The 27,188-nt window shown below is 39.5% G+C and overlaps 2 protein-coding genes across 2 annotated transcripts in view; both read right to left on the reverse strand.

The window, feature by feature from the left end:
• hspb8 (heat shock protein b8) overlaps positions 1-27,188 on the reverse strand; it is a 480,000-nt gene that overhangs the window by 14,957 nt on the left and 437,855 nt on the right. The gene's annotated exons all lie outside the window — the stretch shown is intronic.
• srrm4 (serine/arginine repetitive matrix 4) overlaps positions 343-27,188 on the reverse strand; it is a 62,386-nt gene continuing 35,540 nt past the window's right edge. Inside the window, exons 2-13 of the mRNA XM_072387432.1 lie at positions 23,335-23,469; positions 13,941-14,024; positions 13,754-13,834; positions 13,641-13,667; positions 13,289-13,339; positions 10,502-10,585; positions 9,643-9,808; positions 5,791-6,104; positions 5,399-5,587; positions 5,108-5,209; positions 4,834-4,983; positions 343-2,801 (exon numbers count right to left, since the gene is read on the reverse strand). Of these exons, the coding sequence (XP_072243533.1) occupies positions 2,567-2,801; positions 4,834-4,983; positions 5,108-5,209; positions 5,399-5,587; positions 5,791-6,104; positions 9,643-9,808; positions 10,502-10,585; positions 13,289-13,339; positions 13,641-13,667; positions 13,754-13,834; positions 13,941-14,024; positions 23,335-23,469 (1,618 nt within the window). The 3' untranslated portion in view covers positions 343-2,566. The remainder of the gene's footprint in view (positions 2,802-4,833; positions 4,984-5,107; positions 5,210-5,398; positions 5,588-5,790; positions 6,105-9,642; positions 9,809-10,501; positions 10,586-13,288; positions 13,340-13,640; positions 13,668-13,753; positions 13,835-13,940; positions 14,025-23,334; positions 23,470-27,188) is intronic.

Raw genomic sequence — 27,188 nt, forward strand, 5'->3', positions numbered from 1 at the left:
AGAAGTGGAAAACTGCTAAGATTAGCTTTTTCTTTACAGCAGAGAAGTTTTCATTAATCCAAAAAGAAACCCATTTCTTTATGTTGAACACTATACATAGCATAGTCCGTAAACTGCGGATTTCTGGATCGAACAAATGTATGTAGAAACAAGGAAACTGAGTGAGTAAACTTTACAATTACTCCAGATACAATTACTCTTTATATGGTTGTTTGTGTTTTCATACGCAGCTCTTTTGGAAAATGTCAGGGCTGCATTACATCTGTGAAGAGGGCTCAATATGAGTAAAAAAAGCTTCCGGCCACCTTCTCGTTGGGCCAAACTCATAACCCTTACCCAAACTCATACAGTGTTGACTGTTGACTGGAGCAGTCAGTTGAATCTGTTGCATCACTCAGTGGGTCTACATGATGAGATTAATTCGATAATAGCTATAGTTGGGTTATGCTCCATATCTGAGCAAGGGTAATTATCCTTGGATATATGCCGGTGAATGAATGGAATCGCTGCCACAAAGCATGTCATTCCCATACCCATACGATAGGTGGCGCTGTAGCCATTTCAACTATCGCTAATAGAGCCACTTCCGGTTGATGTCTTCACCACTAACAACAACAACAAAACTAAGGCATTTGAGAAAGATGGCGAACGAAGAGCAAGATGAAGCTACGTCCCTCTACATTTGTGATGAGCTGGTTTTGGCACAAACGATGCACAACGGCGCATTCTCCATCACGCTGTTTGTTTCTTTGCGACGGCGGCGACAACAACAGTAACATCGTCTCTTTCGACTTCCGGGTGACGATCCTGGGAAAAAATCTTGAGCATGAGCAGAACGCTTAATCCGATCCACCACGTGCTTCTGCTGTCTACATGCACGTTTCATGTACGTTTGGATCGAGTTATCTCGGGGTCTTAATCCAATCGCGAGTAACCCGATACGATCGATTTTTTTGTCAGATTAAGGTGTCTACATGAACTGAATAACTCAGTCTTATTGGCATTTAGCCATTAATCCGATCCGATGGCACTCATGTAACCCCACTGACTATTTAAAGAACACGCTGTAACATCATTGGTTACTCTGATGGGCTGTAGGTCTATCCCACTGACTGATGCAACAGCCAGTGGAAATTGAAAATGTCCAAGCTAAACAGCATTTGAGCATTTTTCTGGCATTATTGGGCTAGATGAGAAGGCATGTAAGTGTATATCCCCAAAATGTTTAACTTTAAAGAAGGTCAGACAGTAAAGATCTTTCTAACTATACAGTTTCTAAAATAAATTCAGGTTCTGTTTTATGAACATCTGATTCTACTCATGTGTGAGTTTGATGGCAAAACCAAGGAATACATTTAAGATATACACTGTTTACAGCTGTGTCAAAAATAATATTAACAGACAAACTCATCACTACTAAGAAGAATGACAAACCAATAAATATTAAATAGGTCATAAATATGTATGCTGCTGCACAATAAAAAAAACCCAACAAAAACAAAACAGTACATTTTTGGGTTAAATTCAAGTACTAAGGGAAGAAAAATTAGGTAAAAAAATAACTAAGTACGTTTAAAATCAGCGTTGTTCATTAATTAAAATCATTTTCAGCATCTTTTTTTCCCCACTGCTTTATCAAAAAAATCTAATAAAAATCAGACTCATTCATACTCAACAGAAAGTTATTAAAAAGTTATAAAGTTAATTATCATGATCATTATCCTACAACAAGTCCAGACAACATTTTGCTCACCATGAGCTTTTAAAGGAAATATCTCCTCTGAAACGGTGAAAATGTTGCTTTGATCGCTCTGTTGTGTTACATAGACTGACATTTCAGTTGTTTCTCCACTTTATTAGAGGATAAATTAATTTGACATTTGAGCTGACAGGCCTTTTTCCTTCCGTCAGGCCACCTACGCCGAGGAAACATGTTTGTTCGCCATCTTGTGAAGTGCTGAGATGAACCTTTTCCTGATTCCTGATAACGATCCCATGAGGCAGTTTGTAAACATTGGGATCAAATAGCTCATATTTTACTTCAATATTTATTTTCTTTTGTAAAATCTGAGTCATGCAGAACTGGCACTGGACAGCATGTCTTGTGGCCCTGTTTAACATCTGCATTACCTGTGGCCAAAGCATCAGTTGGAACCAACTAATTCAAATTCCTCCAATTAAGCCACATTATGCACCATCAATAAGTAATTAAATACTATGCTGTTAAACTGCGGCAAATCATCTATGAGGATTATTTACTTGGATGAGGGCAGAAATGGAATGAATATTATCGCGCAGGGATATTCAGGAGGAGTGTTGTGAGTGCTGATGCAAGAGGGTGGAGTACAATAAGAGAACAAAACAATATTCTGTTTTCTGTGGTCTGTGTGAGCAGAGAAAACAGTACCGCCTCGATTAAAGAAGTTGCTAGACCACTACGGGGACATTTCTGCTCAAGCATCAAGGCAGAGCCCAAAGATGCACACAGCTGATTGCTCCAGCTGCCCTGGTCTCTCAACTAAAAACTCAACAGCCGTATCGGCCCCTCAGTGTCCCCCAAGACACACTAATGCCTAGTTTTCTTGCGTTTGTTCAGTGAACCACGGCTCCGGCTGCGACTGCGAGTCCCAAAGATCGAGTTCCACGATGAGCTGCGGCTGTAGCTCCTGTAAGAGGAGTAGGTCCAGCTCCGGCTGCGGCTCCGGCTTCGTGTGAAGAGGCTGCTCCAGGACGACACGCTTGTGGAGCGACTGCTTGAAGAAGGGCTGGGTCGGAAGTAAGGGATGGGTCGTTTCCTCGCACTGTGGAGATCCAGAGGAAAAGTAGGGCAAAGCAAGGCAGGATTTAGACTTTAGAAAGCTTTTTAAAGGGTGTCACAGGATGTTCTGGATAATAAAATGAATTAACTACACAAATTTACAATCATTAGGTAGTTAAACAACAATAAATTAAAGCTAATGCTCCCCTGTGATGGATGGATACCCTCGTATGAATACTGCAAAACAAAATTAATTCAGGTTTAAAGCGCACCCCACCTAGAATATATTTCCATCCATCCATTTTCTATACCCGCTTAATCCGGGGGTGGTTGGGGGCTGGAGGCTATTGCAGCAGTCATTGGGCAAGAGGCGGGGTGCACCCTGGACAGGTCTCCAGTCCATCACAGGGCCACACAGAGACAAACGAGACGCACAACCATGCACGCTTACCCTCACTCCTATGGTCAATTTTGAGTCACCAAATAACCTAACATGCATGGTTTTGCACAGTGGGAGGAAGCCGGAGTACCCGGAGAGACCAGAATAATTGTTTTAACCTTATTAACAGAAGATTTTGTGTTGTATCATAGTTTTTCAAGGAAATGGGGCAAGCAGCTGGGGATATTATTTCTATTTCTGATTATGACTCCATTTTCAAAACATGATGTGGTGGTAAGATGGTAAAACAGTTGCAGGAGATTCTAAACAGTAAAATGACTTGCATTTGCTTCTTATAACATAAACCCATTGCTTCTTATAACATAAACCCATTACTTGCCCATTTTGAGTGTTTGCTGTGGGGATGCAAGATGGTTGTGCTGTACATAAGTGCTATAGAAGTGTAAATAGACACAATCCATTATTTCTTTGAGCCCATGAACATCTGAGTGGTCCATGTGGAAAAAGCAGTACTTTCAATCTTTTTTATTCTCACCATAGAATCACGAATGGACAAAGAGTGACAGCTGCTGCTCATACAATCAACATGCAGGAGTAATCCTAAAGGGAACATATGCTTTGCTGGCCCAGCTGCCACCTAGTAGGGTACAAGCACTGTACCTTAAAACTGGTGTGTTTTGGACCCCCTTATCACCACTGTTTTAAAGAACAATTCTGCAACCTCAGGATAAAAAATTACCCTGATGTTCTGGTTCAGAAATGATATGCGTGATTTGGAATGTGGGAGTAAGCAAGATAAACCAGATAAATTCCACATTGGCACCCGGAGAACATGCAAACTCCACACAGAACCCCCCCTTATTGCAAAGTGATGATAAAAACCACCGCACAGCAGTGCAGCCTGCACTTACCCACCAGTAGTTTAGCCAGTAAATTTGTCTAAACATTAAGCTTATCAAAGGCACAAACATTTAAAATGAAACTAAAGTGCACGGTATTTACCTGAAGGATAATTTCTATAGTTTACAGAGTATTTTCCTATAGGTTTATCATTGGGTGGAGAAATGAAATCCTTATTTCATTGCGTATAAAAATCTGTGCTGATGGTAGAGTGAGCAGTAATGCTGTTGTTGCTTCTTCCACCCAGTTGTACTGTGACACGTGACACTGGGAACCCCCATTTCCTTTTAAGAGTCTCTTATGCTTCCTTTGAAATGATTTTGAAACACTTGTTCAGGTAATATTTGTGAGACAATCAAGGGTTTGACTTCAGCAAAGAAATATTACTGGTGAAATAACACCAATCAGTTTTCACCCAAGATAGGAATCTTTTGTTTGAGGAACATTGAATAATCCAGCTTTAATTTAAAAAAATGGTTAGTGGATAAATTTAACAACACGCAGTGTGAAATGAAATAAATCACATACTAACTGTGTGGCAGGCCACATCTTTTAAAGAAAAGCAACATCCTTCACCATCTGTTTTCTTGCTCCCTGTGTTGACTTTAGAGCTGACAGTTGTCTCATCCTCAGGCTAAATGTCATTTCAAAGTTCAAATCAACACAAGATGTGTCCAGCTGAGAGGGTGAAGGACAAGATCAGCAGTTGGTGCTGCCTTTTTTGCGACAAAAATGTACAATGTAATAATGAATAGCCAGGATGGGAGAGCTGTACCTTGTGATGCGGCGTGCTTCCAAATGACTTGGAGAGTCTCTCCTCCTCTTCTTCATAGGAGAGTAGGATTCGCGTCTTCGTTTCTTCCCTCTAACCTTATGCGTTCGCTTCACATCTGTCTCTCTTGAGCTAGCTGGTCTCTTTCTGTCTCTTAGTATGGGGAAGCAGACATTAACATTTTGAAAATTTAATTACTAGAGATGTCAGTAGATGTTTGCTCTCACATATCTGTAATGGGGAGTAATTAGCAGCTGAAACCCTTCATAAAGTTCACCTGTCAACACTGTATCTGGAGTAGCTTCCTCTGGAGCTCAGGCTGGTCACGCTGCCTCTTCGCCTCAGATCTGACGAATTGCTCAGAGAGCGCGAGTACGAGCTACAATCAGACATAATTGTGATTTCAGACAATAATTAATATATTTCATTAAATATTCAAAGGTAAAAAATGTTTAACAAATGTGTAAACAAATGTGTAAACAAATGTGTAAAAAGTGTAAAACAAATAAGTGGAAATGCAGTATGTTTACGTTGGAAATGACCAAATGTGCATGCAACCTTAATATACCTGCAGGATGACAGTGAGGGGCTTCGAGAGTAGCGTCCCGAGTATCGGGAAGTCCCTGACGACCTGCTTCTACTGCTAGATGATCGGGTTTTCAGCCTTCTTCGAGACGACCTGCTCCTCCTCTGCTCACAGCTAGATGTCTTTGGGGATCTCACAACCCCCAATTGACAACCCAAGGTTATCTGCTCTCTGCAAAGAAAACACATTAAGATATTTCACAGCTTTGAGCGATAAAGCCAAAAACTCCTTCCAGGGTTTATTTTCCTAAAGGAGAATTGATTTTCCCAATTCTTCTCTTATAAGACTAATATTTCAAAAGAGTGTGGAAACAGAAGATAAACAAGACTGCAGTTTTCCAGGGATAGAGTATATATTTTGAACACAGCATTCACCTCTTGCTGTTTCTGCTTAAAAGGGCTGCAGACATGCCGTCCTCTCCATACGGTTTGCACAAGGAGGCGTAGCTGGTTACAGAGTTTCCTGAATCAGAGGCATTGTCTCGGTATGTGAGCTTCAGCTTTTCTGGTGAGGCCAGACGTTGACAGTGGCTCCTCTTGGCACTCGCCCGAGAAACACCAGTTTTGCTAGATGGAGGTGAGGATGTGTCATTACCAGAATCGTAATCACGGGGACCCTTGGTATTACTCAATAAATCCTGAGATCCACTCCCACTCAAGACCTCGCTTCCAGGCTTTGACGACAAAATCTGCAAACAGACAAACAGGTGACAGCTTAGAATCAGAAGTGTGTGGAGAAGAACCTGCTACCTGCTTTGATGTACTGTGAATACACTAGTACAAAGGCACATATTCCCTTGAAAACACACTGAAGAGATTTCTTTTTTTTTTTAATCTTCTCGGGACAGAAAGCTTTGAAAGATAAAGACATCATGCAAATTTGAAGCATGCGGTTAACCTTGAAACAAAGTCTGAACTGAACTGAACGGAAGTCAAAGGAATAAAGAAGAAAACAAAACCCAAAGTAAGTTTAGACTAAAACAATCATATGAAAAGAACAACAAAAGAGCAGAGAAGAAAGAGAAACTAAGTGTGGAGAAATCTACCGACTCTAACTTGAGTGAAGAGAAAAAGAGTAAACAATAGCCCCCACTGGAAAAGCCTCATTTAAAGAACATTAAACAAACATCACAAAAATGGGTATTATGTAGAAATGAAAAGGATTGCAGACAGAGAGATCCCATCATTCTAACTAAGAAAGCCCTAAGAACAGGACAGATGACTGTGCTTTTTCTCCTGTAAGAATTAATAATCATCCTGCACCGACCTACAAGTAAATCCCTAAATCTGCGGATAGCAGCGACTTACCAATCAAGATTTCCTCCTTAAGTAGGTAAGGTGTAAAAAAAAAGGGAAGAGCGGGCAACATAAGTGCATCATTAGAGTCGTAAATTGCATGAAAAATACATTAACCCTCTCTTCAATCCAGTTAGACTTACATTGGCGCGTTCCTTTTACTTTTCTCATTGGTGAATCATTTTGGTGTTTTTAGAGGAAAAATTATTAAAAATGTGTGCTACTTAGTGGTACAGCTATTGAATGTAGACATTTGAACAAAAAAAAGTGAAACATGCACAGTTAGGGAAAAAAGGAATACTGGCTAAAGATCTTTTTAAACTAAAGAAATGTTGCCATTACTTAGTTTTCAGTCAAGAAAAAGCAGAACGAAATGTAAAGAAATCTGTCACATCAACACACAGTCTGTCCACAGTCAGGATTAAAGCTTCCACAGATTATACACAAAGGTCTTCTTCAAGTTACCTCAAGACGTTAAGCTTAAAGTAAATATTCACTCAATGCCTTTTTGGACTCATGGTGTGCCCCGGGACATTCGTATACCTCCACAAAAAAAAGATCTTTATCATTAAATAAAAAAACTGACGCATCTCATGAAAAAGTTGCTTCTTTTTAGGGAAGAAATTTGAAGAAAATCATTCTTTATTGCCTTTTTAAAAGCATTCACTGAGTAAAAAGCCCAGAAATGAATGCAAATCCCTGCTGTGTACTTTCTGGTACTGTGAGGCTACTCGTCAGCAACCAGCTGCAAAGTCCCTCTGAAAGACTTTGGGGAATTGAATGCCCTGCATGATTCAATGTATGGATTAATTTATTGAATTTCAATTAAAACCCTGTGGTGTGTAATTAAAAACATTCATCTTTGTTATTAGCATAATTAATGATTGCTGGGGAGAAATTAAATATATTTCATGCTCCAACAAGCAGGAGACAGTGCTGTATTTATATGGCTCTGAAAACATTAACGGAAAAAAAAGGAAAGAAAGAAAATTAAAAGGGCAATCGACAGCTACAATTTTCAATATCCAATCTCAGCTTAAAGTCAGATCTATCACTGCAAGTTCAAGATAAAACAGAGTCCAGTGGCCACATCATTTCTCATGTTTAGTCAGGTCAGTATCATGTCAATCAAAACTCCTGAAACAAATGTTAAAGAGAAAGCAGAGAAAGAAAATACAGAAGCTCATGAAATTAGACTGCTTATGTAAACCGCAAATAACTCAACAGAGGATTACTGCAACTGCTGAAATTCGGTAGCCGAGAGAGCTCCGTGTCCCGCTGCTTAAGAAAACAAACAGAAGCAGACGGGCCGCGCGTTGAAAAAAGGGTTCCAGATGGTTCCAGACTGGGCAACACTTTCTAACCCCCAACTCATCACATATTGGTGTCTTATGTCAGTCTTCAACACATGAGGAACAACTTTCTGCCTTTTTGTTATTGTACTGCAACGCCAATTCCAAACATTTTCCATGAAATAATAAAAATGTCTCACCAACATTTGATATATTGTCTATGTCGTTATATACTGTAAATCAAATATTGGTTTATAAGATTTGCAGATACCTTCGTCCTGTTCTTATTTACATTTCACACAGTGTGTTTGAAATGAGGTTGCACTTTATTATGCAGTAAAGATTCTTGGTTAAGGTTAGGAAAACGTTATGGTTAAGGATTCAAATACAAAACAAAATATATTTAATTTTTGAAAAACCTTTTCCATGTTCCCATGGCAACGTGTCCAACCACTGCAAAGTTACCAGCTCAGGAAACCTGCACTTCCAAAACTGACGCGTTAAAACCGCTGCAGCGGGCTCCTGACTGAGCCTCACCATGTGATGAGCTTGGAATGAGACTGGGTTGATCTGGAAAATGCTTGTTTTTTAAAATCCTTTGAGAAGCCTTTGTAGTGAAAGGAGAAAGGACAATGGGCAAAAATGTAAATGTTAAGTGAATCCCATGATTAAGATATCATTGCAGTTAACTTTTAACCTGATCATTATCATTTGTCTGCAAATTCAAAGTATCATTTAAAATGGTTTGATTATGAAATATGATCAATCTGCAGTTGTGGCCTATGTCATAATTTGAGTCTCAGAAACACTTCTGCTGTTGCATAATGCTTTCTTCAGTTGCAGTTCGTTGAGCTCTCTCTCGAGGCTCGATGTGCTAAAAGATGCACTGTCTTCCCCTTTTAATGGCCTCAGTTGACAAGGAAACCGATCTCCTTGCAGATCGTAAATTTGAGAAAAAAAGTCAACATAAAACACGCAATTGGTCTCCGCAGCACTTGGGTTTCACACCAGTGTTAAAAAGGTTTTCTTTAAGAGTCAACAGCTTTAATGGATGAGGCTGGTGAGTCATCACTGAGCGTATTCTAGGTTTCTTTTCACACCTCTTCATTTTCAAGGTTTCATCTGCTTTTACATTCTGTAATAATTTCATACATACAAATATAAATCTAAACTTTAACAAAAATAGTATGAGTTCATGTTGAGATCTGCATATGGATGCAACACGATTCCTCAACAGAAATAAAAATAAAAAGAACAATTTAATATACTTCGAGTCATCAGCCCTTTGGTGGGAAGTTATTTTTACATTTACATTATATAATACAGAAACAAGAATTAACAAATCTACTGCAAAAGAAAGATGTGTCTAAATGTGCACTAATTCTGCTCATGTAAAGATTTTTACTGAATATTCATCTGTTAGTGGACAGCTGTCCATCTTTACAACTGCGAGAATCTCTGTAAAAACATCCCAATGTGTTTCAATAGCAACTAAAATAAAGACAATTATAACGTGCCAAGCACAAGCTCCTCACAGTAACAGTCTATTCTGACTTATAAGAAGCTAGGTGACGCGGGAAAAACCGAGAACTCAAACCAAACCCGTGGCAGCATGGTAGGACTCCTAAAGGGTACTTACGGTGCTGGTTGAGAGGATGGAGCGAAATTTTGGAGCCGTTTTACACACTGATTTGGTTGTACGTCTCCACTTCGTGTCTGAGCGTTTGAGTTCTTCTCTGGTTTCCTTTCCAACAGCTGCAAGGTCTCCAAAAGCCTGATGAACCACAGACCTTTGCAGATGGTGTCTGTGGGAAATAGAGGCATTTAGTTTCTACATTTTCAAAGCTTGTGCTCCATCACGTCGTATAGAAAGAAGCTTATACAAAGATGACGCTGGTGAAGCGTTTTGTTTTTTGCCATCTGCTTACGTAAAGAGTAAGCCCATTTTTCTTGATCGGAGCTGTGATTTACTCTGCTTAATATCACAAAAAAAATCATGGTGAAGACTAATTATCATGGTGAAAGAGCTAATGTTTTCATATTTAATTTAATTTTAGTTTAAACTAAAATTCAATTTTCTCATCTCATAGCTTAAGTTCACTAATTGAGCTGCTCTTGAGGATGACCTTCTGACTCTCTGTACATTATGCTGCATTGAGCTGCGACCAAAGAAGATTAATTAGCACCAGCATCCAGTTATACTATGAGCGGCTACATTTCCTCATGCCATCTTCACTGTCTAATCCATAAAGCTGTCAAATAATCTTTCATATGATCAAACAGCCTATAATTTTCGATATGCCATTATGGCTGAGTGCATTGATCAGTGAAGTGAATTTGTAGCCATTTCCTGTGAGGCTGTGATAAGGTATGGTTGTGCCCGAGGTCGAGGATGTCACCTCTGTCTTATCAGTTGTAGCTTCGATGTGACCGAGAACTCAGCTGACACCTTGAGCGGATAAGATAAAGTGAAGGGGAAGGGTGAGGAGGAGCCCTACCTGTCCTCTGAGCAGGATTGGCAGGAGGAAGCATCCGACTCTGACCTCCTATAGCGACGTCGCCGACGTGGGCGAGTCCGTGACCTGGAGGAAAACAGGGGAAAGAAAAGAGGCAGATGAAGCTGAAAGTTCTACGAGTAGTCGACTGACAGAAATACCTTCAGTCTTTACTCTGCACCCCATAGATGTAAACCGATTGTATTTGTGATAAATAGCCAGACCAAACAATGCCAACTTTTGATTGATATCTCTCACCATTAGTTCAATTTGTCTGCTTTTTATGAAGCGGAGGGATGTCAGGGTTTTTTATTAATCTTTATGCACAGTATCTTAACAGCCTCATTGAAAATACATTCGCTGTGATAATATAAAGGTAACATAGTGCCAGGATAAACAGTGCAAATAGCACAAACAGCTGCCCATGCAAAGCAATGATTATCTGAAGTCCTTTATTAGGAGGAAAAAACTCAAAAGTAACATCTTTAAACAGGTCTTTTAAATGCTGGTACCTCTGCTAAAACAAGCCAAACAAAACGTTTTCTATTTCCAGCAGTAGGATTATACTGTATTACAAAGCCTGGTGCACAACAATTTCTTATAAGCACAACTTCCTGTGATGATCAGGTTGATTTATAATTACTGACTGGACTGCAGCCCCACGAAGCAGGATCGAGAGTGTGCTGTCAGCATTCTTACAGACAGGCAAACCTTTTGTAGTCCCGAGCACAGAACTCTCATTGAAAGTTAGGCTGTGCAACCAACTGTTGTGTTTCCATCAATGTCGATTGGAGGTGAGGCTGATAAATACCTGTGACTACTGCAGTCATTGGATGAGGGGGTGAATGCCCATTAAACATTTTCCAAATGCATCCAAAAGCCAGCTGTTGGCAGGTGTTAGTGGGTCTTTGGGCCAGAGTGAAAAGGGCTTGACAAACTGTCATTGACCAAGAGTGTGTCTGCGCATGTGCGTGCATGCACAGTTGTAGCCAGTATGGAAGGTAAAAGTTTATGAATTCTTGACTATTTTTAACAACATTTATCAAGAAAACTTACAGTCCTGTTTGGAAAAGAGGCAATTAATCAAAGAAGGAAAGAAGAGCTTAATCAAAATTTTTCTTAATTTGATAAGAAAGCACAAGTTGGCCTCAGAGGCTCATGTTTCTCAGCAGTCACTTCTTGTAGACATTTTTCTAATTTTCTTTAATCAGTTCTCTTTTCAAATTTCCTCCATCTGCAATATGTTTAAGTATTTCCTCATCCTCCCTGTTTTTCAAATCCCCACAACTCAGTATGATTCAAACCTGGACTTAAGCTAGGCCATACCATTAACATCGATATCTTCTTTGTGATCCAATCTTTGGTGGGTTTACTGGTGAGCTGAGGATGATTATCCTGCTGAAATGTTCACTTCCAGTTCCATTTCAGCTTTCAAACAGATGGTCCCACATTATCTCCAAGCACTCTTCAACATGATGCAGAGTGAATCAGTGACTTAGCTGTTCTGTGTCCCTGATGCACTAAAGCTGCCCCAAAGTAACCCCAAACCATAAAACTTACACCATGTTCCAGTTGATACGTGATTCTTCTTTGGAGAAGATGTCTTTGGTTCAAACAGAACATGAGAAAATGACTCTGTCCTTGATTTGTCTGTCAAGAAAACTTTATTTCAAAAGCTCTGATATTTTTCATTATGTCCGCTGCCAAACTTCTTGGCTGTCCAACCAAGAAGATTATACTTTTTCTATCTCTTTCTAGTTATAGATGCAAGACTTTGATATCAAGAGAAATAAGAGTTACCTTTAGATCATATGATAAAAAGTCTGCAGTCTGCTGTTCAGATGAATTTATTGCAGAAGGCCTTTGAAATGTGCCTTTACAGTGAAATTATTTATATATTTCAAGTCTTTTTAATCTTTCTAAATCTGTGGTCAGAAACATGACCATCCTTTACCTTTCAAAACACTTAGTAGCAAAGCTAACGGCAGACCATAAATGTCAGCTCCACCAGTCAAATACCAAAGAAGGCTCCAATTACTGACAAAGAACATAGAAGCCCTGATTCTGATTTTAAAGGACAAATGGGACCATTTACAAAAAGCCAAAAGATGAAGCCATCAAAAGTCTTTTATTCAACATTTCTAGTTTATTCAGAGGCTGAGAAATAAAAGTCTTTAGTAAACAGACAGCTCTTTGCAATTTCTTTGCCTATGTTTTAGAGTGCTTTACTTAAGGGCACAACATATCAACAGTATAATTATTATCTGAGTGTATGACCTTCAGTGAAATACAATGTTTGAAAGCAAATCAATTACTCGCTTGCTCAGAAATTCAGCAGTTGTCATTAGGGTGTGCTTTTCTTCGTTAGTGCAATTAAGATCCTCCTCTCATACTGTGGGTGAGTGGATCGAATGTTCCTGATGTTTAAAAGCTAAGTTTGAAAAAGAACACTACACAACAGTGGAAGTGAGAGTATTAAGAGAGGCCAAAGCAATAGAGTGTGATGCGATCACAAGAAAAGAAAACAGAATAAAGGGGTCTGGTCTTCAGGAAGGCAGTGCTTTCTGTTGTTTGCAGCTGCTGAACGTGAGTCTATGCTTACAAATAACAACGCACTCATCCAAAGTAAAAAAAGTGCTGCAAGATCACAGCATGAAATTGGTTCCTCTTACCCTCTTTCACCCCTTTTTTCCTCTCTCTTTGTGGCTAAAGGTTTCAGTTTTCCTCTATGCAAGAGAAAGGAAGTGGGGGGGAGTGTACATGAATCTGATGCAGTAATCACAGACTGACCTTTTCTTGTGCTTGCGCTCATCCTTCCTCTTATGTTTTGAACTTGAAGAGCTGGAGGGATGAAAGAGAGCAAAAAAACGTGAGCTGGAGGTGTTAATACTGACAACGCATGCACAGACAGCCTGCCCTCCTCCCGACGCACAAAGAAAACCATCTTTGAGGTGGAAATCCAGTAATCTTACTGTAAGCAGGCACCAAGTGTTACACAACGTTTGTACAGCAACGTGTCCCGTAAGAGCTCTTTTCCTCCTAAAATGTCTCTAGCAATAAAACATTGTAACCTTAAGAAATGGGAGATACACACCACCACAAGGCATGGTGAACATGTGAAAAAAAAAGATCATATACGTACTGGTGTTTTGACTTCTTGGAGGTATACCTGGAATGTGGAAAAAGAAAGTTTGGGTCACCTGAAAATAAATATCATGCCATGCAACCAATATTGTGGTGATGGATGAGAACTACCTATGCCGCTTGCTTTTCTTGGAGCTCTTCTTCTTCTTCTTTTTCTTTTTCCTCAGTGGGGACAGGGTGTGGGAAGGAGACCTAAAGCAGGAACATTAAAAGTAAACATGTATTCTGATCATTCTCCTGCACAAATACAAGAATGCATCTCACAGCAGTGCCATCTATAGTAAGTCCGAAAACCGACCTTTTTCTTTTCCTCTTTCGCTCAGATTTTCTCTTATTCTTCTTCCTCTTTGGACGAGGGGACAAGACCTCATCAAAGGAGGGGCTGTAAGCAGAGACAGAGCAGAAGTCATTCATATGATGGGATGAAAGATGCTGCAAGAATTCAAGGGCAGCTTCTTATACAGAAGAATCCAAATATTTGAACTCCAAATTTGAAACAACCCTCACTGCGAACAGTAAACTTTATAGTGATTTTTAAGAATTTTTTTGTTGGCATCAAGGAACTTTTTGTCTTTTTGGAGTCGTGTTTGTACCCAGCTGAAAAAAAAGGCTCAACACTGACTCTTTCTGCCATGTTGTACCACTTTGAGTGTTTACTTCTGTCCTCTTTGGTTTGCAGGTGTGGCATTTGGACACTGACTCTGGAAAGCTCAAATCCACTCTTGTATTCATTGTCCAGTAGTTTAAAGATACTACTCAGCCACTTGTATAGGGACATTTGCACAACTGCTGACAATAACAGCTTCTAACCATTTCTATCAAAAAGTTTGTCTGTTTGCAAAATGAATGGCTGTGAATTCAGTTAATGAGCCGAAGCACCATTTTATTGCAACTAGATCTTCTGACAACATGTTGAATAGTTATATTCACACTGCAAAAGGCTGCAGTTTCATAATATTTACTGCATTGTACTTTCTGTTCACTATATTGACGCAGCTTATGTCTCAATATGTAATCACATTAAAGCTCTACATCTTGTTGTGTCTCCTTATGTGATCATGTTACTTCTCCTGCGTATGTCGTCACGCAAACTTTCTAGGTCCCAAAACGTTCCACCCAGATGCTCTGGCCACATGCCATTATAAGCAAGAAGAAGGGGAATAGGAAAGGTAGAATAGGAGGCAGAGCCTTCAGTTATCAGCCCTCCCTAAATATGACATAATGCACATTTGGCATTATTGTTGTTATTATCTTGTGAAACACTCTCGGCAGATATCCTTTGAATGGATTTATGGTGCATGTTGTCCCATCTTTCCTGTCCTCTCACACCCCAGCTGGTCAAGGCGGATGGCCACCCTTCCCAAATCTGGTTCTGTCAGAGGTTTCTCCCCGTTAAAAGGGAGTTGTTTCTCTCCACAGTCGCCTCATGTGTGCTCAGGACGGGGGATTGTACCGAGGATGGATACATGAACGGCTCCTTAGCTAGGAAATTGTTTTTGAATTGGCTCTGTATGTATGAATTGGACTAATTTGGAATTTATTGAATTGGATTCGATTGGATTATGATTACAATTAATTGGAATCTAACTGGCTTGAATTGAATTGTATCATTGAAGTGCCTTGAGATGACATTTGTTGTGATTTGGTGCTATATATTGAACTGAATTGAACTTGCTCTGCATAATGTTTTAAACAGCCCTTCTACTTTTCTAGGTTCCTCATTTATTGCAGCAATTCTCACCCTCTGCAAAAGAGGGTAAGAATTGCTCACCCTCTTTAGCCTATGTGACAATAGCCTGTGCACATGGCGCTTTGGTGTAGTTTCTGCTGGTTGTGTGCCTCTAAATTTTTAAAGCCTGTAGCAAGCTGCACGGATGGTGCATTTGAAAACAGGAAGAGTTTGAGTGAAAAGTGTGTGAGCACACAAAAACACAAGAATACACAACTATAGCAGATGTTATAGAAACTGCTTAAAAAAGAAGCAGAGAAGTTGAAACTGTGAAGTTACATTTGTGTATGCATGTTGTACTTCCTGCCTGACTTCCTCTGTGATGTAGCAGTACCATTCTCAGCAGAGACACCTACTGTCCAGAAAGATGCTGGGAATCTGGGCACGTGACATCCCTCACTCTCAGAGATACATCGTGCTCTGGGTGAAGGGAGGAGCATGCTCAGCTCTATCTGAGACTGAAAATTTCCGATTCTCGTCTGGTCCCTGAACACTCCTCTGATGACAGAAAGGGATCGCTCCTGTGTTGAGCTGAGTTCAACACGCACCCCCCTTGAACCAGAGCATAATGTGTTTACATAAGATGAATGGGGATTTCACGCATCTTACTACTGACGTTTTCAACTAGGGAGAAAACAACTTCCAGCAACACAGTTTAAAAGCATCAAACGTTTTCTGGTGAGACTGGGCGCAATATTCTTCAGAGGTTTTCAGCCACTGAGCTGAGAGTACTGTAGATGTAGCTGCATGTGCAAAGAGCTCCGCTCATACAGGAAATATCAAACGCCTTAGCTGCTCAATGTTACTGTACATTATTTTCTGTCAACTGTTTGGGGCAGAGAAGGTAGTGTGTAGTGAACTTCTACTGTCTGCTGTGGCCAGAATCAACCCGATGAGAATGGTAAGAGGGAAACACAACTACAGCGTCTCAGATTGGACAGTTAAACATCCGGCTGAAAGACATAGTGGAGATCTATGAAGCTGAAGGGAGACATTTGCACAGCTGCCACCAACAAATATCACAACTAATTTTTAAGAGCAATTGCACAGGACAAACAAAATCAAAATATCACATTATCCGTTTAAACTTGCATTTTCTTTCTTTCTTTTTGGTGACCGATTATTGCCATCCTCGTTCCCCTCTGTTGGATAAGCTTGACAAATAGAACATGACCTTTCTGAAAGAATGTTCAATTCTGTGTGTGAATGTCTGAGAAATAGCACATGCAGCTCAATACTCGTTTTCAGCTACGCGTTTATGAGTGCTTAAAATGATCATAACAGTGACGCAGTGCAGAGTACACCCACAAGTTCTACACCATCAAACTACACCACCTAAAGAGTGATAAAAACATCAACGCTGTGTCCGTCTCATTGTAAAGGTTGAGATGATAGAACCCCGATTTATTCATTTTCTGAGTATCCTGTAATCGCTTCTTAATGCCTAAATATTTGCAGACGATCACTCACACAGAATGGGCGCAGTGAAATAATCCACATGACTCATCTCTGGGATCACGTATCTGCACACAAAAACATCCTGATTCCGTCTCAGAACAGTCATAAACAAGATTATCTGTGAGCCAAATGTCCCTTATGAGATGATCCCATCACGAGGCAGGATCAAATCCAATCCAGACTGGTATAAAGCACAAAACAGAACACACGGCAGCAAGCACCACGACAGTCAAGATCAACGGCAATGTGGCTGCACTCAGGGGGAAGATTTCAAGTGAGCATAAGATTAAATTTAAGATTTTGATCAGATTATTTCATGCTTCTTAAATAAAGTAATGCAAAGAAACACGTTTTACTCTGGTTCTTTCATGGTCTTTAACTTTGTGGAGATTCTTATGTATGCACACTTTAATATGTATGGACACATGTTTCCATCTTAACCTGAGATGTTCTTGTTATCCATCTTTACTTCTCTTTCTTACTTTAGATGCAAATTCATCATCATACAGAGGAGACATTTGTCACATCACATCGGCTGGCTAGATGGAGTGCTGTCCACATGTCTGCTTCTTCTCTTTGAAAACAATTTATCTGGAAAAGGAGATGGGGAGGCCTTTGAAGTGCCACGGTCTCACTGAACTGGCCTTTCAAGTACAGGACCAAGGATAGGAAGTGATGAAAGTGTTTTGAATGATAACAAGAGAGAAAGATTAAGACATCATGATGTGCTCTGGAAAATTGTAGATATTTGGTGAGACTAAATGATGACTACAATAAATCATCGATACAGACACATTTATCAGTGTCTGGTTCTGAATAAGTTAGTTTATCTCAGAGGGTCTGATCAATTCAGTTTTCTACAAAAGGGAAAACTTTAAAAAGCCAGATTTGTTATATTTGAGATGTGTAGATATAGTCAGCACAGACACGGTCAGTCAAGATTTAATCTTGAAAAAGGCCTGACACCATTGACTGGAACTCAAATGCTTTTTGAAGGTTCATGCAAATTTTCATTTTTTCTACAGAAAAAAAGGTATGTGTACCTTTTTGTTCTACTCTATCCAGCGATGAAAAAGAACTTCAAACAACATGGAGGAGCAGTTAATTGTTGTGATCAAAAGAGATCCAAGCTCTCACTTTAACCTGCTCAGGGACTTGAGTGAAGGAAAGAATGAGTGGAAACTTAATCATGTGCTCAGTGCCGTCACACTCATCAGCTTCAGGCCCATGAAAGCTGTGAGAGAGCCTGTCACTTTGAATCTCTATGCATCATCAAGCTGCAAGGCCACTACACATATGGACACATATACTTTTGTTTTATCTTTAACAAGGTATACAAAAATTAGTATTTCTATGTCCAAAAGTAGTACTATAATTTTAAAAAATTGCAAATAAATTAGAGAATTTTCTGCTGAATTTCTTGCTGCCTCATATTATTCAAACTGCCAACTCAGAACATCCCTTGGTAGCAAGTGACTCGCATCCGTCTGGACTAAACATTAAGCATACATTAAACAACAACCAGGCTTCATTAACCAGCAACTCCACTCCACTTACAGTGTCAGAACTTCTCATGATGAAGATAAGAATAAAAACATCAGAAACTGAACTGAACGATATACAACAACCAAATACAACAAGACTGACACGTCTCCCAACATCTACAATGTCTGCATGAAACAAGCATGACACTGGGAAACTTTCCCTGATCTCTGCTTTTACGTCCATATGTTTGCCAGCAGGGTGGAACAGATGAAAAAAGCAAATGGATGGCAAGGTAAAGAAAAAATAAATTTTGATTCAGAATTTAATAGAAATTTATATTTCATTTAAACACAAAAACTGTCCACATGTACTCAATGCTGTGTAACAAGATGGAGCCTGATTAAGAAGAAGTGACTACTACACCAAGCTAGTTTAAAGTTTAACTGTTGAGTTAGCTCATATGGTTTAAGCAGAATGTCAGAATCAAGTTACATGGCAAGCGAAATTGATTAATTTACCGCGTTTAACCGCTTTTGTTTCAATGCCTTGTTTCAACTCTTGCTTTAGATTAGTGAGCATTTATCTTGATCATTATTTATTTGTCTCTATAATCTCAGTATACTGCTGAAGCTTTGTTGTTCCTTATCAGATAATCATCAGACATCCCAGTCTATATTTAAAATGGAGCCTATCCCAGCTTCCTGCTCTTCCCTATATCTGGATTTCCTGCCTGTTTACCTTTCTTTATTCTGTAACTTTAATCATATAAAATTGGTCTCCATATGTAACTTACCACTCACTGTTACAGAAAAAGCTGGTAAGTTAAGGCACCAACATGTAGTATCATAGTATCAACCTCTCTCAAAGAAAATGCCAATTTAAGACCCTAGTTTGTGTATAGCTAAGGGACTTTCAGATCCAGACTGATAAACTGGAGATGGCCAACCAACCAGACATCTTAGTGAATAACAAACTGCACAAGCTGCAACAGCTACATCAAGAAGAAGGACCATTAGAAGCTTGAAAAATATGAGGAGCTGAAAAAGGAAGACAGCACAGGTGTGGAACGTGGAGGCAACTGTGGTGTCACAGATAATCAAAGCACTCAGGGCTGTGACCCCCTCAAACTGGGAGAGTTGCTTCAACATATTTCAGGAACAACATCAGAGATCTCTGTCCAAAAGAGCAAACTGCAGTATCTCAGCTCCCAGGTGCTCTGGGGCAGATTCAGGCCCAAGAATGTGAAAAACAAAAGTAAAAGTACTCCAAAAGGAGCCATAGGCACATTGTTTGAAGGTTTACAAACTTCTCTACTGTAGCTTTATTACAGTAGAATATTTAATTTATAGTTATTTTCTAAAAAATATCATGCATTAAATCAGTTATAGTGATATTCTAAATATATTAGTTATTCCAAGAGCAAGCCTTTGTATGTAGAAGTATTTTTGTTTACCACTTTTGCTGATGAATACATCCATGGCAAGTCTCAAACTGCAGATCCTTGCCCACCTCCCTAATTCACCCCCTGTCTATATATATGCAAGCTTAGACTATACTATATATATATGTATATATACATATTTAATTTGTTCCCTCATCATTATAAAATTAGATTAATCTGAAAGTTCTTTTTAGCCAATTATGCAAAAAATTGGGAAAGCACACAAAAACCTTTTAAATAAGTTAATTATTAAAGAGAAAAGCCGAGTCAAATGACATCAATATCCATAAACTGTTTTTGCAGCAAAGTGTCAACTTTTGCCTTGTGCCAGGCAGAATACATCAAATGGCAGCCGTGTGCGATACATTCTCCTTTGTGCTCTCTGGACAGTAATTGTTGCCATTTATATGTCAAATTCAAAGAAGCAGATCTTTGTGTTTCAGGAGCAGAAGGTCATGCACAGGGATGTGTGTGATCAGGACTGACCCAGACAGTGATACACTGAACTTCCTCTTGATATATGCAACCACAGATCTCTAGAGACTCCTTGCCTGGTTCACTGGATGCAGAAGAGTGTCCTGCTATAATAAATGGCCCTGCTTGGCGTAGTCGGCAGTTTAGGAGCATTAGGAACTAAAATGCATTAGGGCTGATTAGACAGACCAAACCCAAGTACCCTCTCCTGATAATGAGAATGCTTTGTCACTCATTAACACCTCTACCATTCAGGCTTTGTACAGAGAAAGCGTTTGCATTTCCTCTTACCAGCAGAATCAAAGAAAAAGAATCAAAGGAAGAATGCTTTTGTGAAAAAACGCAGAATGCAAACTGGATTAGGGGACATCAGATAAGAATATGATAAAAGCTGAATCTATACTATCTTCCACATGAGCGTGTCACTTTCTGAGAGACGTGGTTATATAAAAAGCAGAGCTGCTTGATGCTTGGCTTTGAAGTACGTTCTACACTTGCTGTGATTGTATGTTCAGGCTGACTTTTCAGCTAGTTAAACGTTTCAACTGATTCAACAGAAGGCAAAATTGTTTATTTCTTTTTCCAATTTGGCAATAATTGCTTTCACAAACGTATTCAATAAAGCCAATGTACAGTCTCTGGAAAGAGCTGAGAGTCACAGACTTGTGGTTTTGTGCTATAACTAATGCTTGATTTCTCTGCTGAATTGTGCTGCTGATGGCCAATTAGCAAGATAACAATCCAAAGAACAAATGTCTTTCTCAACAGAGGAGAATCCTCTCAGGCAGGTCACTTTGTAACTGAGTCAAAGTATTTGGAAAAGCTCATCGGCCACTTATGAAAAACAAAAATGAATAAACACTAACATATTATTATTATTCTTGCTCTGCTTATAGTGGCTGTTAGGGGATGAATGATGCATCCAGAATCTTCACCAAGGCTGATTTTAGCCATTGTGTCCCTTCAGTCAAACCTTTCCTCTGCTGACCTTTCAGTCAAAGGAACTGCCAGAACAGGTGAGACCTATGTCTTTATATCTTCTAGAGTATACACTTCTAAGAGTGTGAGTATACACCAAACCGAAACCAAGAACAAGTGCCCACAGCATGGTTGACTTTGTGTATAAGCGAGGGATGTAAGATGTTGGATGCCAACATGCACACATATGTTCTTGGTTTCATCTGTTCATGATTACAGAGCTGAGATCACAGAATGAAACAAATTTGCTTTTGCTCCACCTTAATGACGAGTGTCTCAGTTTTATAGTCAGCAAAATTATTACAACTATTCATTTGTGGTGCAACCAGTGCTTTAAGATGCAAATGACAAATTAGGGGAGTGTCTAATTCCATTCATGACAAAAAATGGGAGTGGAAATCAGGTTTGTGCATGCGATTCTTGATGATTGAGAGTTATACAAGAACCATACATACATAGCTTTATAAAGCTGGTGAAAAGAAAGTTTTATATATCTGACCCCTGTTTCAGAACTGTTTTGAGAAGTCCAGATTATCAATGATGGGGCAGCAGACCAGAGATGCTGGCCAGAAACCATTGGGAGTGTTATGTACCCACCCTCTTATTTCATTAGCTTTGATCCAGAGGAAGCCCGTTAAAAGATATGAGCCACTGACTGATGTGACCCAATTTCGTGTCCTCAGTGAGGACACAGCAGTGTGTTGAATGAGCTACAGCTATGACTTGCTGAGCTTTATAAAGACATCATTACAGTAAGCTACAGGAGATAAAGTTGGAGACAGGGCTTTCTAAATCTTTCAACGATATTATTCTTTGATTCTTAAGTAAAAGTAAGCCAGTTCTGTAATTGGTGTTATCTGGGCTTAGTTTGTGATTTGTAACCACTGTGAAAACTGTGAAAAATCATATCTCACAGGATTACACACTTGTTCAGTGATTCAGCATCTGATAACCTTTAAAATCCATGAATATGTTACTCAGATAGGGCTCCTCTTCATCACCTCTCCACTAGCTAAAGGACTACTTCCACACACTGCAGCTCCCTTTATCACTTTGCTTTCAGACACAATGCAGTCCTCATTGTGCAAAGCGCATAGATAGAACCACATATACTTTATCGATCCAAATCACACTAAGAAAAGCAAGATTTCCCACAGCGTATTACAGCAAAGACCTCGCTACAAGTCAAGACCACCTGCGCCACTCTCAGATGAAATAGAAAGACCTCAGAGCTGTTACAAAAGAAAGTGCAGGAGAAAAATTAAATCATTTAAAAACAACAACTTTTGACTATATCTTCTTGGGGGCATTTCCTTACAATAAATCCAGTCATGCTTTGCACAGTTTACTCAGTACTTGTATAGTCCCTAAGGAGCTGATTTAAAATGACATCTGGCTGCCATCTAGATTTCGCTGGTGTAGTTACAACTCTCAGAAAAGGCTATGGGAAAAAAATACTGCAACAAATAATATAAATATGTACGCCGTCTTTCTTTTTTGGCAGATATAGCAGAAAATGATTCTCAGATCCCTGCTTGCTGTTTAATCTCATTGTTACACTTTAAACTAAGGACAAGCGGCCGCAGGCTAAAGTTCAAGGGCTTTCACGTTTATGATCCTCCTGTAATTCAGATTCTGCTTCAGATGTGTTTTAGATATCACTGGATGCTTCCCTGCTGTGCAGCGACAGAAACTTTGAAGATTTCACAATAATTAAAAAAAGAAGCATAGATTGATTTTTCCCACCTCAGCATAGGACGCCTAAAACTATTCTTGGCATGTGAAGGAGACTTTCGGTTCAAGGTGTTGGTGAAAGTGAGGATCTGAATGACAGTGTGGAACGTCATAACATCCTTGTATTTTTTTCCCAACCTGATAAGACTGTTTACATTCCATGCACCAGAATATAGAGATTAGCTTGGTTTTGTCACTGAGAGTAGGCCCCTGAAGGGTTTATTTTTGCACTGTGATCTGCAAAAGCATGTCCAAAAACAAAAGCGAACCTTAAGCATTCATCATCACAAACATCCCTGATGTGTCAGCTTTGTCATCCTTTTGCAACCACTTGTTCTTGACGGTTTTAAAGAACTGCTCGGCATTGCTTTGAGAACATGAGGATGAACTCACCTCCTGGCCCTGCGGTGGCTGTGGTGTTTACGTCTGTTTCCTTTGATGCAGCCGTTCCTGTCTGAGGTGTTCATCCATGTGTCCGCTGCTTTCTGCTCGTCAATCTTGAGCGGCTGGCAGGTTGTTGTTTCGGAGCTGCATGGGAAACACACAAATAAGATCCATTTCAGAATTTCAGCATATAATTTTTGTAGTTGTCCACACAGTTAATGCAGCAAGAAGAGGGGGATTTAACATGCATGGTTGGCTTTATTCCCACTGGTCTACTGGGTATGTGTTTTATTTCCCTCCATTTCTTCCTGCCAGCTATTCTTCATGGACAGTACAGTTCAGCTATTTTCCATTAAAATCCATGTGTTAATTGCAGTGTAGTTATTTACATTTTCAGCTGCCTTGACATTTGAATGAATTCTGTTTTCTATCTCATGCCAAACAGATGCAGGTCATAAGAATAGTTGCAGTTCTTCATGGTTCTTTTTTCTATTTCTCACACGTGTTGAAAGACAAAAAGAAGCAAAGCAAAAAGCCGTTTTCAAAATGAAACTAATAATTTTCTGCTCAAAATTAACACAAATATCAGTCCAGTGTTTACAAATTCAAACTCTTCCACCCGAACCTCTCAAAAATCTTCATCTAGGACTAAATAAACTGTCTGATTCAATGTGAGGTTCACAGGTCTGGCCCTTCTTTCTATTCCGCTTTAGTCAGAAGAGAATTGAGAGTAATTACAGATTCTCCTCTTCGTCAAGTGGATCCCGTCTGATTGTAATGAGAAGATAATCAGAGCCAGAGATTAGTCCGTCAACACAGGCTCCACCACTTCCCCCTGCTATGAGCAGACAGGAGCTGTCGCTTCCCATCTTTCTCACCTTCATTTTCAGTTGTTTGCCGGTGTAAGGGGTAGCGCCCCTGACAGGGCTCTAATAATGTTAAACAGCAGAGTGCGTGCTCTGACATGACCAAGTGTGGGAAAGGTGTTAGGGGAGATAAAGACAGCCACCAGAAGAATGATTAGTCTGATCAAGAAGACTGAAGGAATAGCAAGCTTGAAATAAACTGGCGATTGGACATCTTCTCGTATAGATGCTGGACCAAAAGGATGTCTGCTCATACTGCCCTCTGTTATCAAAGGTGTGTTAGATGTCAAACTGGCTTAATCAAATGGGTGTTTAATCAAATACCTTGGATTTGATTAATTTAGTATTGACAGATATTAAATCACTATAAGATAACCAAATATTGGAATTGTTTAAGCCATTTTTCAACCCAAAATAGCAAATATTATTGTTCTAAATCTCTCAAATGCAAAGATGTGCCACTTTTCCTGTGTTCTTTTACAGCATTTAAGAACAGATCTAAGTGAGTATTAGAAAATAATGCTATGAAACCACCAGTGCTGTCTTGTGGCATAAATTGTTAAATGCAACCAACTAAAATTCCCCCTTCCCTTTCAAGAGTTGAGGAAAGAACAAATCTAAAGTCAAGTCGGTTTGGAGTGGTGGAGTGGCGAGGACGAGCCCATACATTTTGGGATATAAACTGCTTGCTGTAAGGTAATAAAAGCACAAGGAATCTTTTTCCAAAATGGTTTTACACCAGTTAAATCATATAGTACTTAAGAATGTCCTATCTCATTTTTGCCAATAGATTGCTTTGTATCTAATGGACGTTGAAGTGACACCATTTTCCCAATTCCTCTTTCCATGCTATGAAAAATGCATAAAAAGTCGTACTATGACCTCACATATATATATATATATATATATATATATATGTAGACAACAGAAAAGTCTTTCTATCGCACTCTATTTTCTTTCATATTTTCACAGACTCAAACATTTTGAAATAATAACTCATAAGAAAATGTTGTTAACATTGTGACAAGACCTCTTTCTGACCTCTGAAACCTAATTTTATTCAAAGCGACTGTTTATGACCAAACTTTCCAAGCTATAATCATCTGGATTTACCACATTTTTTTAACACTGTTTTTCTTCTTCTTCACACATTCACACACTCCACATCCACTCTCTGTTCCTCAAGCAGCTGAAGGCATTTAAGGGGTCAATGCAAAGCCCCGAATTGGCAAAAAGCTTTAAATGAATGCAAGTACTGACAGGATTAAATGACAGTGCTGAATGATGAAGAATTATGCAACACTAGTCCTTCACAGTCAACACAGTACAATAAAGCAAGTCTAAGTGAGGTACAGGATGGTGTCAGGACCATTCAATTCCCGACTGAAATGTAGTTCGACTGAAGTCCTGCAGATGCAAGCAGCATCCCACTTTGTGACTTTCTGACCTCTTTCTCTCTTTAGATGTGTCAGTGTTCAGCTCTCTTGGTGATGACAAATTTTGTCGCAGGGGGGGTGAAAGGAGCGACCAGTCTGTCACCACCTCCTGTTACAGTCTTTGTCATAAGAGGAGCGACTACCTCCTCTCAGCATGAGGCTCCCTGGCTCCATCTCACACAGCTGATGCTGATAACAACAGACGGCACACAAAACATGCAGCGACGATGGGATTTTTCACTTTGGGGTGTGCCAACGCTTTCTCTAAGAAAATGTGCTGCTGAAAGGCACACATCATGAGGAGGAGGATGGTGCTGAGACAAAATGTTCAGCATATCGTATTGTTGCTATTTTAAACAGCAAGGTCCCGTTGGTGTAAATGTTCACCAGGGTGCTAGTCTTTGAACTGAGAGTAGCCCCAAAGAAGTACATCACTCATTCCAGAGTCAATAATGAAACTGCACAAGTCTTTTTGAGGAAATCATTTCAGGTATTTTGGAGTTTCACCTTTTTTTCAGTGTGTTATACAGCTTTACAGTACAGCTATACAGTAACAAAACCCAAGTAATCCTTCAAAGGGAGCTGTTACTGGTATTTCCATCAGGGAGTGAAGTTATGTCTTCAGGAATTCTTTTCACCTGAGTATGTTGTGTTTAATTTTTCACGTTAGCTACATTCAGCCATGAGTACTATTTAGACTCAAAAACATCTGGTCATTTAGGTCTTGTGAGTAACATGTTTACCACGTCAGATCTGGTTCCCATTAGGTATTTCCATCTCTCTTGGTGTGCACAAGGCAAAAACTTCCCCCACACAAATGTAAATACTGTTTTTTGGGGTTTTCTTGGATATTTTTGCAGTATCAATCAAAAATGTACATTAAAAACAATGACAGAAACTTGACTTTTCTTTCACATAAAAAACAGCGTTTCTGTCAGCCTTTGAGTTGAGCAGATGAAGACTGTACATCTGGCAGTTAGAAGTGATCTTTGTGTTGTCTGAATGTGCCGTTGTGTTTATTTAGATGCTGGAGGAGTGGGAAGACACAGTGTGTTGCTATTTCTTCAAATCAGTTTGGTATTTAAAAGCATGATATTAAAATCTGTACTCAAACTTTTGAAATCAACGGTTTACTCAAAGAGTGTAAAGAAAAGTGCCTGACAGTCTGCAGCTTCAGTCAGCCTTCTGGGGCAGCTGAAGAGTGTGCAGAGCAGGATAACACGACAAATCAGGCAGAATCTGAATAAAAACCTTTCCTCACCCAACTCACCACACTTTCACTGACATAAATGTTATGAGATTAAGCTGATGGACACTGGAGGGGTATTCATGCATTTCCCATTCTCATCCCTTGCAAATGCACTCTCTCGGCTTTGTTCTGCTCTCTCAGCATTAATCAATGTACCTTCAAACCCTCGGCCTCCAGGGCCCATTTAGCTAAATTAATCCTGAATTATACAGTACATGTTTGCAAGTACATTGCTCAAGTGTATCCTCGAGCATCCTCATGCTCTTAATACAAATTTGTGAAACTTTATGCTTAATTTTAATGCAGAATTGG

Source organism: Leuresthes tenuis, unplaced genomic scaffold (assembly GCF_036924035.1).
Source record: "Leuresthes tenuis unplaced genomic scaffold, fLeuTen1.0.hap1 SCAF_6, whole genome shotgun sequence".
Taxonomy (NCBI): Eukaryota; Metazoa; Chordata; class Actinopteri; order Atheriniformes; family Atherinopsidae; genus Leuresthes; species Leuresthes tenuis.